General features: G+C 43.0%; 1 protein-coding gene across 1 annotated transcript in view; it reads left to right on the top strand.

The window, feature by feature from the left end:
- The window catches only part of HIVEP2 (HIVEP zinc finger 2), a 124101-nt gene that overhangs the window by 106425 nt on the left and 4088 nt on the right, over positions 1–13588 (top strand). The window contains 4 exon segments of the mRNA XM_040554285.1: positions 2156–2331; positions 4953–5054; positions 5625–6014; positions 6017–6534. Of these exon segments, the coding sequence (XP_040410219.1) occupies positions 2156–2331; positions 4953–5054; positions 5625–6014; positions 6017–6534 (1186 nt within the window).

Raw genomic sequence — 13588 nt, 5'->3', positions numbered from 1 at the left:
AGTTTTTTTATGTTTGCTCTTGTATATCTATCAGTAATAGATTCTAATTCAAGATCCCCAATAAAATAGCATTTTGATTAGAAATTGCATGACTCTCAGGTTTATGAATGCTTTTTAGCTCTAGAGGCCCTTTAACATCAAGCTCAGAGTACCACTGACCATAGTCACATGAAAGTTGTGCAGTGGGAAAGGGGAAATCATTGAAAGATTTGAGAGAAGCACAAGTTAGTAGTAAGCTCTAATATTCCTGAGGACTAGGAAAGGTGTTCACCATAGACTCAAGACTTCTCGTGCTTCAGTGTTTGGACCAGACTATATTTAAATGTCAAATTTGTGTGTGTCATTTCTCTTGCAGTTGTTGTGCTGGTGGGACGTACTTAGAGAGTCAAGGTCAATTGTGGTCAAGAACTGAGTGACAAAGAGATGACTCTTGTCTAATTGACTTTGTGCCCAGTGGGATCTGAGAGGTGACAGAAGATGGTGGAATGAGGTCAGGCAGAGGATGTCATAACAAAATTTTTCTTAGCAGTATCAAGCAGGGATGGTTTGGTAGACTCCATCCCAGCAAAATCAGACTATAGGGAGAGATGAAGAGAAGATGGCAGTCTTTCAAGCAAGAATTAATATTTTTTATGTATGTGAATGAAGGCCTGGAGGTGGCTGATGAAGCAATAGATGTGAAGATGAAAGAGAACCTGGGAACTGGGGCGCACAGAAAAGCAGAATCCCAGAAATGTACAACCAAAACTGCCAGAGAGATGGCTCTTAAACATCATTAAACTATGTCAGTTTTGCCTGTGGTGCCAGGGACAATGAAGGAAAAGGGAGACGGCCAACTTTATTAGAAAGGAGATGAGAAAAACTGAATTTAGGCACCCACATTTGAAAGACAAGCTGATGTTTTTCATGGATAATGAGGTGGATGTGAGAACAGGACAGTGTTTTATGTATTTGTAAGATATTAATTTCAGTATTTATATTGTCAGTGGCATTATTGAACATATGGAAGAAGTGTTCATCTAAGAAAAGCAGACTTGAAAAATGTTTCAGCTCTGTAACCCCCAAATTGCCACTTGCTTCTTGGGGAGTTATCATCACATTAACAGAACCTTTCACACAAACCCTTATTTATTTAAAGTGCTGACTGTCAGTACCAGTGATAGTTTGTGGGCTCTGCATCCACAGTATGACTGAGAGTACTTTGTGCTGCTTAGGGAGAGGACAACAGAGAGAAAAGGGTAGAAAAATTATTATTTCTCAGTTCTTGCAATTTCTGGATTTTACTTCAGGTGAATGAGGATGAGGCTCTCCCTCTAGGAAATGCCCAGCAACTTCAAACCTCAGAATAGCTGGAGCAGATCTCTTCAACCCTTTTAGATTTCAGTCTTACCATTTTATCATCATTGTAAAGGAAATGTACAGCTTTACATAGATTTGCATATCTTATTTATTATCTAACTACAGATAATGTAATCAGCAAAAATAGCATGGAATGCTTACGCCTGTGCTAAGAAAAATTCCTTTAACGGTGATCTGCTAAGTAAGCAGGTTGGAAGTTTCCAATTTTGTTTGTAGAGCAGCAAGTACCTGCATGAGCTCAACATGGTGTCCCTTAAAGAGGGTTCCATCTTCGTGAAGTTCAGACATCTGTAGTGTAAATACGTACATACTTGCTAGTCATCTGCATTCCCTTTATGCTTAGTGGAGAGAAACAGGATGTGATTTATCTGATCCCAAGGGATAAATATACTAAAATAGGTCAAATGAATCATGCCACAAAAGGGCTTTGTCTTCAGTGGTGGTAGACGCCTGTGTGATACAAGAGTACAGATGAATCCAACACACACATCCATATTTGAGGTTGTGCTTTGTCTATAGGAATAATGTGTTCCCTTGCAACGTGTTTTCACTATACCCATACTATAGCCCTTTGGTCTCATACTAAAAATAACTAAGATACACAAACACAATGGGACCAGTGCGTTCCCTGAAAGGGAAATACTTTGTGAGCTCCAGCATGAAAAGTTCGTGTGGAATTCTGTGGAAGTTTTGTGTTGAGATACATACAAGATCAGATCAGATACACAGAGGTAATGTTTGTGCATGTATGTTACCTAGAGGCTGTGTGATTTAAATGCTCATTCTCTTCCAACAGGTATAAATCAAATGAGGATTATGTCTATGTCAGAGGTCGTGGCCGAGGAAAGTACATTTGTGAAGAATGTGGAATTCGCTGCAAAAAGCCAAGCATGCTCAAAAAACATATCCGCACTCATACTGATGTCCGGCCTTATGTATGCAAGTTGTGCAATTTTGCCTTCAAAACTAAAGGTACTTGACCCTTTTTGCTGAACTTTTGCCACTTCCCAAACAAATCCTGAGCTATTTTGCCATCTGGAATCCAAGCACCCTTTTCAGTCAAGGAAAGAATTTTCTTCAAAATAAAATGGCTGTATTTATGGGTACAGGACTCCATGAGAGAGATTGTTCTCTCCTGTTGAATTTGCCCAGGAATTTTTTGAGACTCAGAGACTCCTTGGATAGTTTCATTAAGAGCTATTGGCTCTTGGCTGGTCCATCTGTCTGCAGAAAAAATGTAGTAGCATAAGAACTGCCCTTATAAATAATACTTTCTGCCAAAATTGTTATGTGGTACAAATTTTAATTGCAACAACACTCAAATGCTACCGGGAGAGTACACTTATTATGACATAATGTAGAAGCAGAGCATCAGCTGCTGAGGAAAACATGCCTTCACAGGCTTTACAGTGGGTCAGTTTCAAGTTTATAAATACTGTATGTCTCCCAGATGGGCCACTCCATCCACTGTGGCATTAATTATGAATAGAGATCTGATAGCCTGTGTTCACATGTATTTATCAGCACAGAAAAAAGCTTCCATTTGTCACCCTGAGGCCACAGATAATGATATTCTTTGGAATTTGGATTTGCCATGCAACTGTCTCCTTAAAAGAAAAAAATCCTTTTCTTTGATAGCATTTCTTTGTAGCACAGCCCAAATGAGCCTTACATTCTCAGTTTCTTAGCTCCCCTTTGACAGGCAAGGGAAATGGATTCTGGTCCCACTGCACTGAATTTACTTTAAGGGGGAGAGAGGAAGCTGAAAGACATTTCTCCTGAGATCCCAGTGCAGCTTCATGGCTGTTTTGAGGATTGAGGATTGTAATAGTTTCCATGACTCCAGCACTTCTTCCTCTGCCAAAGATGGGAATAGCTGATGGATGGTAGTAGATCCATCAACCTAATTTAAGATGAGAACTTTCGTCGGGGTGTAGAGACAAAGAGAAGGAGCTGCTCATGGTAGTCCCAATGGGCCATCTGCGGAGCTGTTTTCAGATCACTGTTTACATTTGACATTGCAGGAGAAATGGGTCTTGAGGAGAGACTTGAAGAAGGATTGTGGTTTTGCAGCTGTGTTCAGAGAGGACATTCCAGGCAGAAGAGATGGCATGGAAATAAATGTGAAATTGCTTGCTGAGGCTGGCATTTCTGGCAGAGAAGAAGAAACAGGGAGGAGGTGGCGTGCTATTGCACAAGAGGGGGATGAGTAGGAAGAGACTAAGCCTTCAAAGTGCAAGAAGTGTCTAACTGTTGTGTTACTGCTCATGGGCAGTTGTCAGCCTCATAACTATTGTTGCTATTTTGCTGAGGACAGTAAGGGACAGATCTTCAAAGATACTTAGGTTTTCAGAGTACACCCTGAGCGTTTAGCCACCTGGAGGCATCGAAGCTGTGTTAGACCTTTCGTGCAGTGCACAGACACCATAAGAAACTTACTTGGAAGAGAATTACATAAACTAGCCAGGACTGAGAATCAGAGAAGAAGCTTGTGTGCTTCTAAGCACTCCTCCACTATCCAAGAGAGTGGTGCAGTATTCCCCCCACCATGTTTTATGTGCTACTCATACCATCTGGTCAGGGTCCCAAAAGTAGCGTAGGTACATTCACAGAGTGCTTTCCTTGAGGTAAGAAGTGTCATGTCTGGGTTGGCACTTCCCCTGTTGGATGTTACAGATATGACTGAAGTGGATAATGGATTAGAGTGATATTCGTGTTTTTCTGGCTTGTTCTCTTCGTGCTCAGGGTTCTTTGCCATGAAATGTCTCTTGGGGCCAGTCTCAACCCAGTTCTCTTATCTGTGAAAAAAACAGACCAAGACAGACACTCCAGAAAGTCAATAGTCTAGTGTTAGATTGCTCCCTCAGGGGAACGGGAGATCTGATTTCAAATCCCTGCTGTGTCTGGTTCAGATCCGTACTCCATAGAAGGGAACTGAACCTGGGTTTACCACATCCCAGGTGAGTACTCTAAGTACAGCTCCTCTCAGTTCAGAGATTGCAGCCAGACAGTAAACTTGCACTGAGAAATCGCCCACAAATGTCTTTTTTGTTGCTTCAAAATGCTTCAAGCACAACGATTGTTTGGAACCCACATGTGATGTAAACGGGAGAGTCCTTAGCTTGAGGTGCCACTGTGAAACTCTGGCTGAACCCTGAACAACTAGTGTGCATTGGTGTTACGTCAATGTCCAGGCAATCTGTGCATATCACAAACACTAAACTCAGGGATAGATAACATAGAAAAGTGAGTTTTTGAGTTTGCTGAGGCACCTGAATGTAATGTGGAAAATTGGAGAGATGCCTGCATACCACTCAGACCCTGAGTTTAAGTATATTTGAACATTATTATTTTTTGAAGATATAAAAACCCACTCTCTGTTTTTTAATGAACAGGCTCTAAGGGCAATAGGCTGGATGAATCAGCCCCGTCTGTGTTTTTTTGTTTGTTTGTTTGCTTGCTTGCTTGATTTTTTGTTTGTTTTTAAACTAAAAACCCTATCTGCAGAATAATGGAGTTAAGATACACCAAAACCTGACTTGGAAAGTGATCTTTGCTTTTGTCAGTTAATTAGATTCATCTCTGATCCATAGGAAATCTGACAAAACATATGAAGTCTAAAGCACACATGAAAAAATGCCTGGAGCTTGGAGTATCAATGACATCTGTAGATGATGCTGAAACTGAAGAAGCAGGTATGTCAAAATGATTTAATTTAGTTGGAATGGCCTCTGGAGTATGCAAATGACTCATTGCACTTTAGCACAGTGGCTGGCATGGGAAAATATATTAAGAGTATTTTGGGCATTTTTTTAATTAAGAGACATCTTTTTAACAAACAGGAAGTATAAAAACTAAATCTGATCCATTTGTCTGAGTTATGTTTTTTATTATGATACATGAGGAGAAGCTAGAAATAAAAGTATGACCTATTATTTGTCATGCATCTCATACAAAGTACCAAGTATTTTCAATTTAGATGTGAGAGATGGCAACATTCAGTGAAGTTACAAGGTGAATGATGAAGTTGCTTTGTATGCTTTCCTTTTCACATGATGAATTTGAGTGTAGAGTTTTAAGGTATTATTGTAGTGTGTATATATATGAAAATATTTTTGAGACCATTAAGAGTGGCTTTATTTAGCCATCCCAGATGAAGAGCATCCAGCGATGGCAGCAGGTGTTCTGGGTGTGGAGTGAATGTGGCAGAAAGAGTAAGAAATGTTGAATGTGCTCACCATTTTGACTTGTTGTGGCTGTTTCAGAAAACATGGAGGACATGCAGCAGGAGGCAGAGAAGAGTAGCAACTTGGCAGGCCTGTCAGCAGAGCATCAGTTTTCTGATGCAGAGGAGTCAGATGGTGAGGATGGTGATGACAATGATGAAGATGATGAAGATGAGGATGACTTTGATGATACTCAGGGAGACTCAACACCAAAAACCAGATCAAGAAGCACCAGCCCGCAGCCCCCCCGGTTCTCCTCCCTGTCGGTGAACTCGGCTGGGGCATCACAGGGGGCTTCCCCTGAGGGCTCTCTTTCCATGGGACACTCCTCCCTCATCAGTTATTTGGTCACCTTACCTAGCATTCAGGTTACTCAGCTTATAACACCAAGCGACTCCTGTGAAGACTCACAGATGACAGAATATCAGAGGTTTTCCAGAGTAAGAGCACTGATTCAGAGCCCGACAAAGACAGGTTAGACATACCTAGCTGCATGGATGAGGATTATGTGCTTTCGTTAGACCCTGGTTCATCTCCGAGGGACCTCTCACCTTCCAGTCGGCAGTCATCCCCTGGCTATGATTCTTCACCGTATAGAGATAACTCACCAAAGAGGTATTTAATGCCAAAAGGGGATTTATCACCCAGAAGGCATCTGTCACCCCGGAGAGATATTTCACCCATGAGGCACCTTTCCCCGCGGAAGGAGGCTGTGCTGAGGAGAGAGTTATCACCGAGACGGGACGTTTCACCGAGACGTCACCTATCACCACGGAGACCAATGTCACCAGGGAAAGATGCGTCTGTTAGAAGAGATTTGTCTCCTAGGCGAGAGAGGAGATACATGGCCTCGGTTAGAGCGGCATCTCCCAGGAGGGGCTTATACCATAATCCAGCGTTGTCCATGGGTCAATATTTACAGTCTGAATCTATTCCAGTGGGGCATTCAGTAAGTATGAAAGAGTATTTTTACTCCTGTTGTCAAAACCAGTGCTCTTGCCTAACATGCATATAGTATTTTGAAAAACTTGGCAGCTTTGTAAAAAAAGAAAGCATAAGCTTTGAACTTGAGTGGGAAATCCAGGAATGAATGCAAGAAATTTGGAATAGACAGGGACCAAGTCAGGATGCTGATTCATTTAGATGCAATACAGTCAGCCTAAGGGTCAAATCTTCACTTGGTACACATCAGAGTAGTTCCATTAGCTTCAATGAAATTAGGCTGGCTTGCATTAACTGCCCTGTCTTTATTTTAAAATGTCCCAGGAAGCTTACATGGTGTGTGGGGCTTGTTACAGCACTGTAAAACCTTTTACCTCCCAGACGGTCAGATGGGATCAAGCCCAGATCAGGGCTCAAGGCCCTGATACTGCAGTATGGTGCCCATCCCTGAAGTATTGTTTAATGCAATAAAAACACTAAAATAAATGGAACCCCTTTGAAAAGCAGGGTGCCCATCTAAATCAGGATCTGTGGCTGGAGTTTAAAGGATATTATTGTGTGACAGGAGCAGACAGCTGTCTGCCCTGCAGAAAGCACCATCACAACTGGCTGTTTCGGCAGGGACACAACTGTCTGAGTGGAAATGGAAATATGCAAAACTTGCACAGCTGCTGTCTGTACTGTTCCTGTTCAGTAAATAAGCTCTCAGAAACTGCCGACTTGGCTCTTTTGACAGGCCCTAGCATTCACAAAGCACTCTGTCTACAAGTGAATTTGGTTTTTGGAGTTAGGAAATGCCCTTACTGTGTATACGTTTATTTATATATGTAGTATGCTTCCCTTGCCATGTTTGATGCTGCTGCTGCCCTCCCACTGCCTACTTCACTAACCGGTGTGCGGAACCAACACGGGGAAGCTGTGACAGGCTGCCACCACGTCAGCCCCTGACAGGGCTGCCCTCCTCTCCTCTCTGTCACCAGTCTTCTTTATTCTTTGTGTAATCATGGCTCTTCTCTGTAGAGGAGAAAATCTGAATTAGCATTTCCAGAGCTCTAGCTTGAATTTCTCTACAGAGATAGGCTGGGGAAGGTGGACTTGGGCAGATTTGATACCTGCACCTGGGAATGGAGTGAGGAACACAGCTGGGCCGAGGTGGCTGGAGCAGGGATGGATCAAACAGTGCTGAGGAGTGCCAGCTTGGCAGATCCAAAAGTGGCTTTCTGGCTTTTCAGGAGGATTAGGGAAATTGCAATATGAGTGGCTAGGCATGTAAGAGAGAGCAACACAGGTCCCTACAATCCTGTGCAGAGCTTGTTCTGCCCTTGGCCAGAGCCTGCTTCAGGCCTCTGTCACCAAGCTCCATCCTTGCTGCAGCCACCTCCTCTTGGCCTCACATCTGTTCCCTCTGCCTCATCTTAGATGTGGTATCATGGTCTGGTAAGTTGTTGGGGATAGAAGCAGAGAGGGGTGGCTTCCTAAGCTGTCCCTGGGGAAGGGCACGTTGAAACCCTGCTGTGCTCTCCCAGGCACAATTGCTGTGTAGCTGAGAGAGGATACAAATGCAGCCATCAGCCATATCGACAAAGTAAGGAAGTACAAAAAAAAGGATAAACAGCCACCAGTTTAAGAGTCATAGTGCCTCAGTATTGAGTGGAAGGGATTATATGAGATGCTACAGCTGACATTGTATAGAAAGTTAAAGTCCCTAATGTCCTGCATCAGACACTTCCACTGACATCCTGTAGTAGAGATTTTGGATGTGTGATGATGTTGGCAAAAGGGTATGCAAGTCACCCTTGGCGATGTGACAGTTCTTGCTGCAATATTTGCCTTGTTATGCACACCTTCCAGCAAGGCGTTTAGCACATTGCAAAGACTCTTTTAGCACCCTTAGCTCCTTCTTTTGGAAATTGCTCTTCACCATGCCAGATGGGCTCTTAACACTTACCTTATTTTTGAGGTACAATCAGGCATTTGTCCTACAGAAAGCATTGGCAACTCAATGGCATGTTGAGTGTTTTGAGAGAAGCCTAGACCTCAGTACGGTCACTGGACCCTGAACACTGGTGTCACTAGAAGTGGAGCCTGGGCAAATTTAAATGAGGGAATTAGAGTTGAAGATGACTGCCCATCTCAACAAACACAGTGAGGAAGAAAAGATGGATTCCTTGCCTCTCGAAGCCTTTCCAGAAGATATACTTGAGCCAAACAGAAGTTGAGTTTAGGTGAAATACACATTAATGCACTCAGTGTGTGGGAAGACAGATAACACCTGAGCTTGCTATAAATGAAACTGTTAGAAAAGAGAAAGGAATAAAGGGTGTTTTTCGTTTTCAGAGAAGTGAAATCCAGCAAATCAGAACATAATTAACAACTGTATCAGTGATGCAGATGCCAACTTGAAATCCTGCTTCCTGTTTCAGAGCTGCATTGGGTTCCCAGTCCATGCAGGAATTAGAGTATTTTTGTGCTTCTGGTACCTGAAGTTGCCAGAAGAAGCCAGTTTTATTTCTTTTCCATTGAAATTGATGTATTTACTCTAGTCTCTTTGGCCAGTGCTTATCTGGTTCCCCTTCATGTTTCTTCACCTTGAATGTTCATGCTGGTTGGTGGTCTTGTGCAACGAGCTTTGACGTTGAAATCATCAGATAGAAAGCAGTTGAAATTATTTCTTTAGGAAGTGGAAAAGAGCATGGGAAAGTAACTATTTTTGTAGACTATAGACAAAAATACAGAAAAATATTGTTTTTCCTTTGGCAGTTAATAACAAGATGCACTCTTGCAATAGGATACTCTTTCCAAAGTAGCCTAAAGCTCTTGTCGATGCGGGTGCATGTTTGGCTTTGGCAAGTTAAATTACTGTCTTTAAATTTAAAGGCACATCACCATTTCTCTCTAAATACGTTCGGAATCTTCTATTCTGTCAATGGCAGAGGTTTCTTTTCTTTCTGAGGAGGCTGGTGCCAGTATTGCAGGGCTCTGATTCTTCTCTCTAGTAGTTATTTTATACCAGTCGTGAGAGAAAAAGGAGAAAAGGGAACGCTGCTTTTATTCAGCTTGAGTGCATCTCTGTTAGCATTTTAGTTTGGATAGGAATGTGCTTTGGAAGTGAATGTCTCTATTGTCATATTTATTGTGCTTTGACTCACGTCGCAGAGCGTTCTTGGAATAAGTGAGCTGGATAATTTTCAGATGACGTTAAGCTGGAGAATGTGCTCGAGGAGTGCACCAGGTGCACTTAAACTGTTAGTGGGCATTCAAGTGAGTGAGAAGGGACTATTGGGTGAGTCCAAACTAACCTTCCTCTCCAACCCCACAATACATATATTGTGAACATTAGGTGCAGCATCAATCATTTCACTCTCCTCCCGCTTTTCACCACTCCTGGTACACCCCATTACCTCTTCATGTGGACAAAAGCTTTTTCCTTTTCTTCCAGTCCCAGGACTAGCCACAGCAAGACTGTGAATATACTTTGCTGTAAGCAGTACATACTTGTCACTAGCAACTTCTTTAGCTTCTAGGAGGTAGTGGATTTTTTGCCTCCTTTGCTGGTTTTCACAAGCAGTTGCTGAGTAGGAAGTTAATGCAATTTGCTTTATTGATGTAAGTTTATCTAGAGTCTGCTTGTGTTCCTATTTTGTTGCACCTTTCTTTCATTTTGAAGCCTGATGCCTGTCTCAATGTATTCAGAAGGGCTGAAGGGAATTAGGCACCTCTATATATACTTGAAAGGCACTAGGACTAAGGTCCTTTGATCATCCCAGACATAGGGATATTAGATCCTTTCCCAAACACTGAATATTTTATCATCTTGAGTGAAATGCATTCCTGTACAGAAAGCCAGCATAGAAGTCTGAAAGTCCAGGTGAACTGTAAATAGGTCCACTGATGTATGTGGTCTGCTATAGTGCATTCTTAATAGCACTGCAAATCAAGTTGATCCTGAAACTGAAGTCCACATAGATTTACAGTCACTTTATTGAGCATCATGTCTTTTAGAAAGCACATCGGTAATGATGTTCTCTGTTACCAAATTTCCACATCAAGTTCAACGTTTTCTGGTTTTTAACTTTAAAAAGCCTCAAGTATGTTAAGATCTGGTAATCAAAGTGATTTTTTTTCATGAACCATCTTTTTGCAAGTTGTAGCCTAAGGGGATCTGGGGCTGCCAAGAGGATGTCTGTGAAGGGCATTTGTCTGAGAAATATGATCTTCCTCTTAATTCCCCATAGCCTGTTTTGGGTGATGCGCCAGTCTTCAGGTGATGTACTGGTCTTTTCCCTTGAGGCGCTCTGGGAGACGTGAAGTTGGATATGGCTTTGCTCAGGAGTGTGGTGTGGAAGTCTATCTTTATGATCAGGTTAGAGAGTTTAGTGAAAAGCTCCTACAGAATATTGTTGTTTCGAAAATTATGTCACCTGGAGTTGGAGGAAAATACACTAAACTGCAACAAATGAGTATTAATAGAATATTAAATGGATTCCTCTTGCCTGACAAAGAGAGGAACTCATCTCACTGCGCTGATAGCAATCCATTCTGACTGTACAGCAAAAAGATACTATGACTTTCCTTACTGTAGTCAGTGTTGAGATCTAATACTGCCAAGAGAATAAGGTCTTTAGATTTTCAGAACATTCGTTAAAAGATCATCTAACATTCAGTCTCTTCCCCATGAATGTGTGTATGTCACAGAATCACAGAATCGTCTAGGTTGGAAGAGACCTCCAAGATCACCTAGTCCAACCTCTGACCTAACACTAACAAGACCTCCACTAAACCATATCACTAAGGGCTACATCTAAACGTCTTTTAAAGACCTCCAGGGATGGCGACTCAACCACTTCCCTGGGCAGCCCATTCCAATGCCTAACAACCCTTTCAGTAAAAAAGTTTTTCCTAATATCCAACCTAAACCTCCCCTGGTGCTACTTTAGCCCATTCCCCGTCATCCTATCACTGGGCACGTGGGAGAATAGACCAACCCCCACCTCGCTACAGCCTCCTTTAAGGTACCTGTAGAGTGCGATAAGGTCTCCCCTGAGCCTCCTCTTCTCCAGGCTAAACAACCCCATGTGTGTCTGTAAGTATGAAAATATTTGTAAAGGATATAGAATCATAGAATATCCTGAGTTGGAAGTGACCCACAAGGATCACTGGGTCCAACTCTTGGGTCTGCACAGGACCACCCAAAAATCAGACCATATGTCTGAGAGTGTTGACAGAATGCTTCCTGAACTCTGGCAAGCTTGGTGCCATGACCCCTGCCCTGGGGAGCCTGTCCCAGTGCCCGACCACCCTTTGGGTGAAAAACCTTTCCCTAACACCCAGCCTGACCCTCCCCTGTCCCAGCTCCATGCCGTCCCCTCGGGTCCTGTCGCTGTCCCCAGAGAGCAGAGCTCAGCGCCTGCCCCTCCGCTCCCCTCGTGAGGGAGCTGCAGGCCACCATGAGGCCTCCCCTCAGCCTCCTCTGCTCTGGGCTGAACAAACCAAGGGACCTCAGCTGCTCCTTGTACGTCTTTCCCACTAGACCCTTCACCATCTTTGTAGCCCTCCTTTGGACAACCTCTAACAGTTTTACGTCCTTCTTGTATTGTGGTGCCCAAAACTGCACGCAGCATTTGAGGTGAGGCCACACCAGTGCAGAGCAGAGAAGGACAATCCCTTCCCTTGACCATCCAGCCATGCTGTGCCCAAAGCACCCAAGGACATGGCTGGCCCTTTTGGCTGCCAAGGCACACTGCTGGGTCGTGTTCAACTTGATGTCAACCAGAACCCCCAGATCCCTTTCTGTGGGGCTGCTCTCCAGCCTCCTGTCCCCTACTCTGTACATATATCCACGGTTGTCTTGTCTCAGGTGCAGAATCTGGCACTTGCTCTTGTTAAACTTGGTGTGGTTGGTGATTGCCCAGCCCTCTCATTTGTCAAGATTGCTCACCAAGGACTCTCTACCCTCAAGGGAATCAACAGCTCCTGCAAACTTACTTAGTATACCTTTGAGTCCTTACTTAGTATACCTTTGAGTCCTGCATCTAGGTCATTTATGAAAATATTGAACAGAACTGGCCCCAAAATGGAGCCTTGTGGAACCCCACTGGTGACTGGCCGCCAGCCTAATGTAACCCCATTAACTACAAGCCTTTGAGCCAGACACATCAGCCAATTGTACACCCATCACATTATGTTTTTGCCTAGCTGTGTGATGGACATTTGTCCAGAAGGATACTGTGAGAAACAGTATTGAAAATTTTGCTGAAATCCCAAAAGATTACATCAGCTGGCCTCCCTTGGTCAACTAGGTGGGTAACCTTATCATAAAAGGGAATTAAGTTAATTAAACTAGACTTTCCCCTCATGAACCCATGTTGGCTGTGACTGTTGTAAAAATAGGATGAAAGGTGTGAACACATATTAATGCCTATAACCATTTATGATGGCCCTTTCAAAACTCATCTGCCAGAGCTAGAGAAAGATAATCTGATACATGCTTAGGCAGGCTTGGAAGGCATCCAGTGGACATGCACACACTGTCACTGTCTCTGTAAAAATTAGGCATGAGACATACATTGGATGATACTGCTGATCTTGGAGCATGTAGCAGTTTCTATCATGTTAACCACCTCTGTCTGGCAAGGACAGAGTGATGTCTTACTCCCTTTTGAAGCTGTGGCAGGGTACAACGTGAAGACAGTGTCTTTCTCAATTAGAGATATGAGTGTGACTAGATTTGCTCTTCAATGAGTTTTACTCCTTTTGTTTTGGTTGCTTTTGCTCTACTTCCTTTGGCCCAAGTTCACATCAGATGCAATAGTGATAAATGTCATGGCTTAGGAAACAGCCAAGAGGACAACATGACTGAGAAACGGGTTGACAGAACAAAGATGGAAAAAAAAGGGTGGCAAGTAACTGTGCAGAGGTGAGGTTGGTGATAGGAAGGGCTGACAGGGTAAATGAACTATGTCCTGTGGCTTGGCAATTCTAGTTTATTCTGTAAATTTTTCCCCTTTCAGCAGTATAACGTGCTGTCACTGTACTTTCTTATGACAGTTTCTCTTTTATGA

This window comes from Cygnus olor, chromosome 3, assembly GCF_009769625.2.
Source record: "Cygnus olor isolate bCygOlo1 chromosome 3, bCygOlo1.pri.v2, whole genome shotgun sequence".
Lineage (NCBI taxonomy): Eukaryota > Metazoa > Chordata > Aves > Anseriformes > Anatidae > Cygnus > Cygnus olor.
The sequence above is the reverse complement of the archived record's forward strand: the minus strand, read 5'-3'. Positions and strand labels throughout refer to the sequence as shown.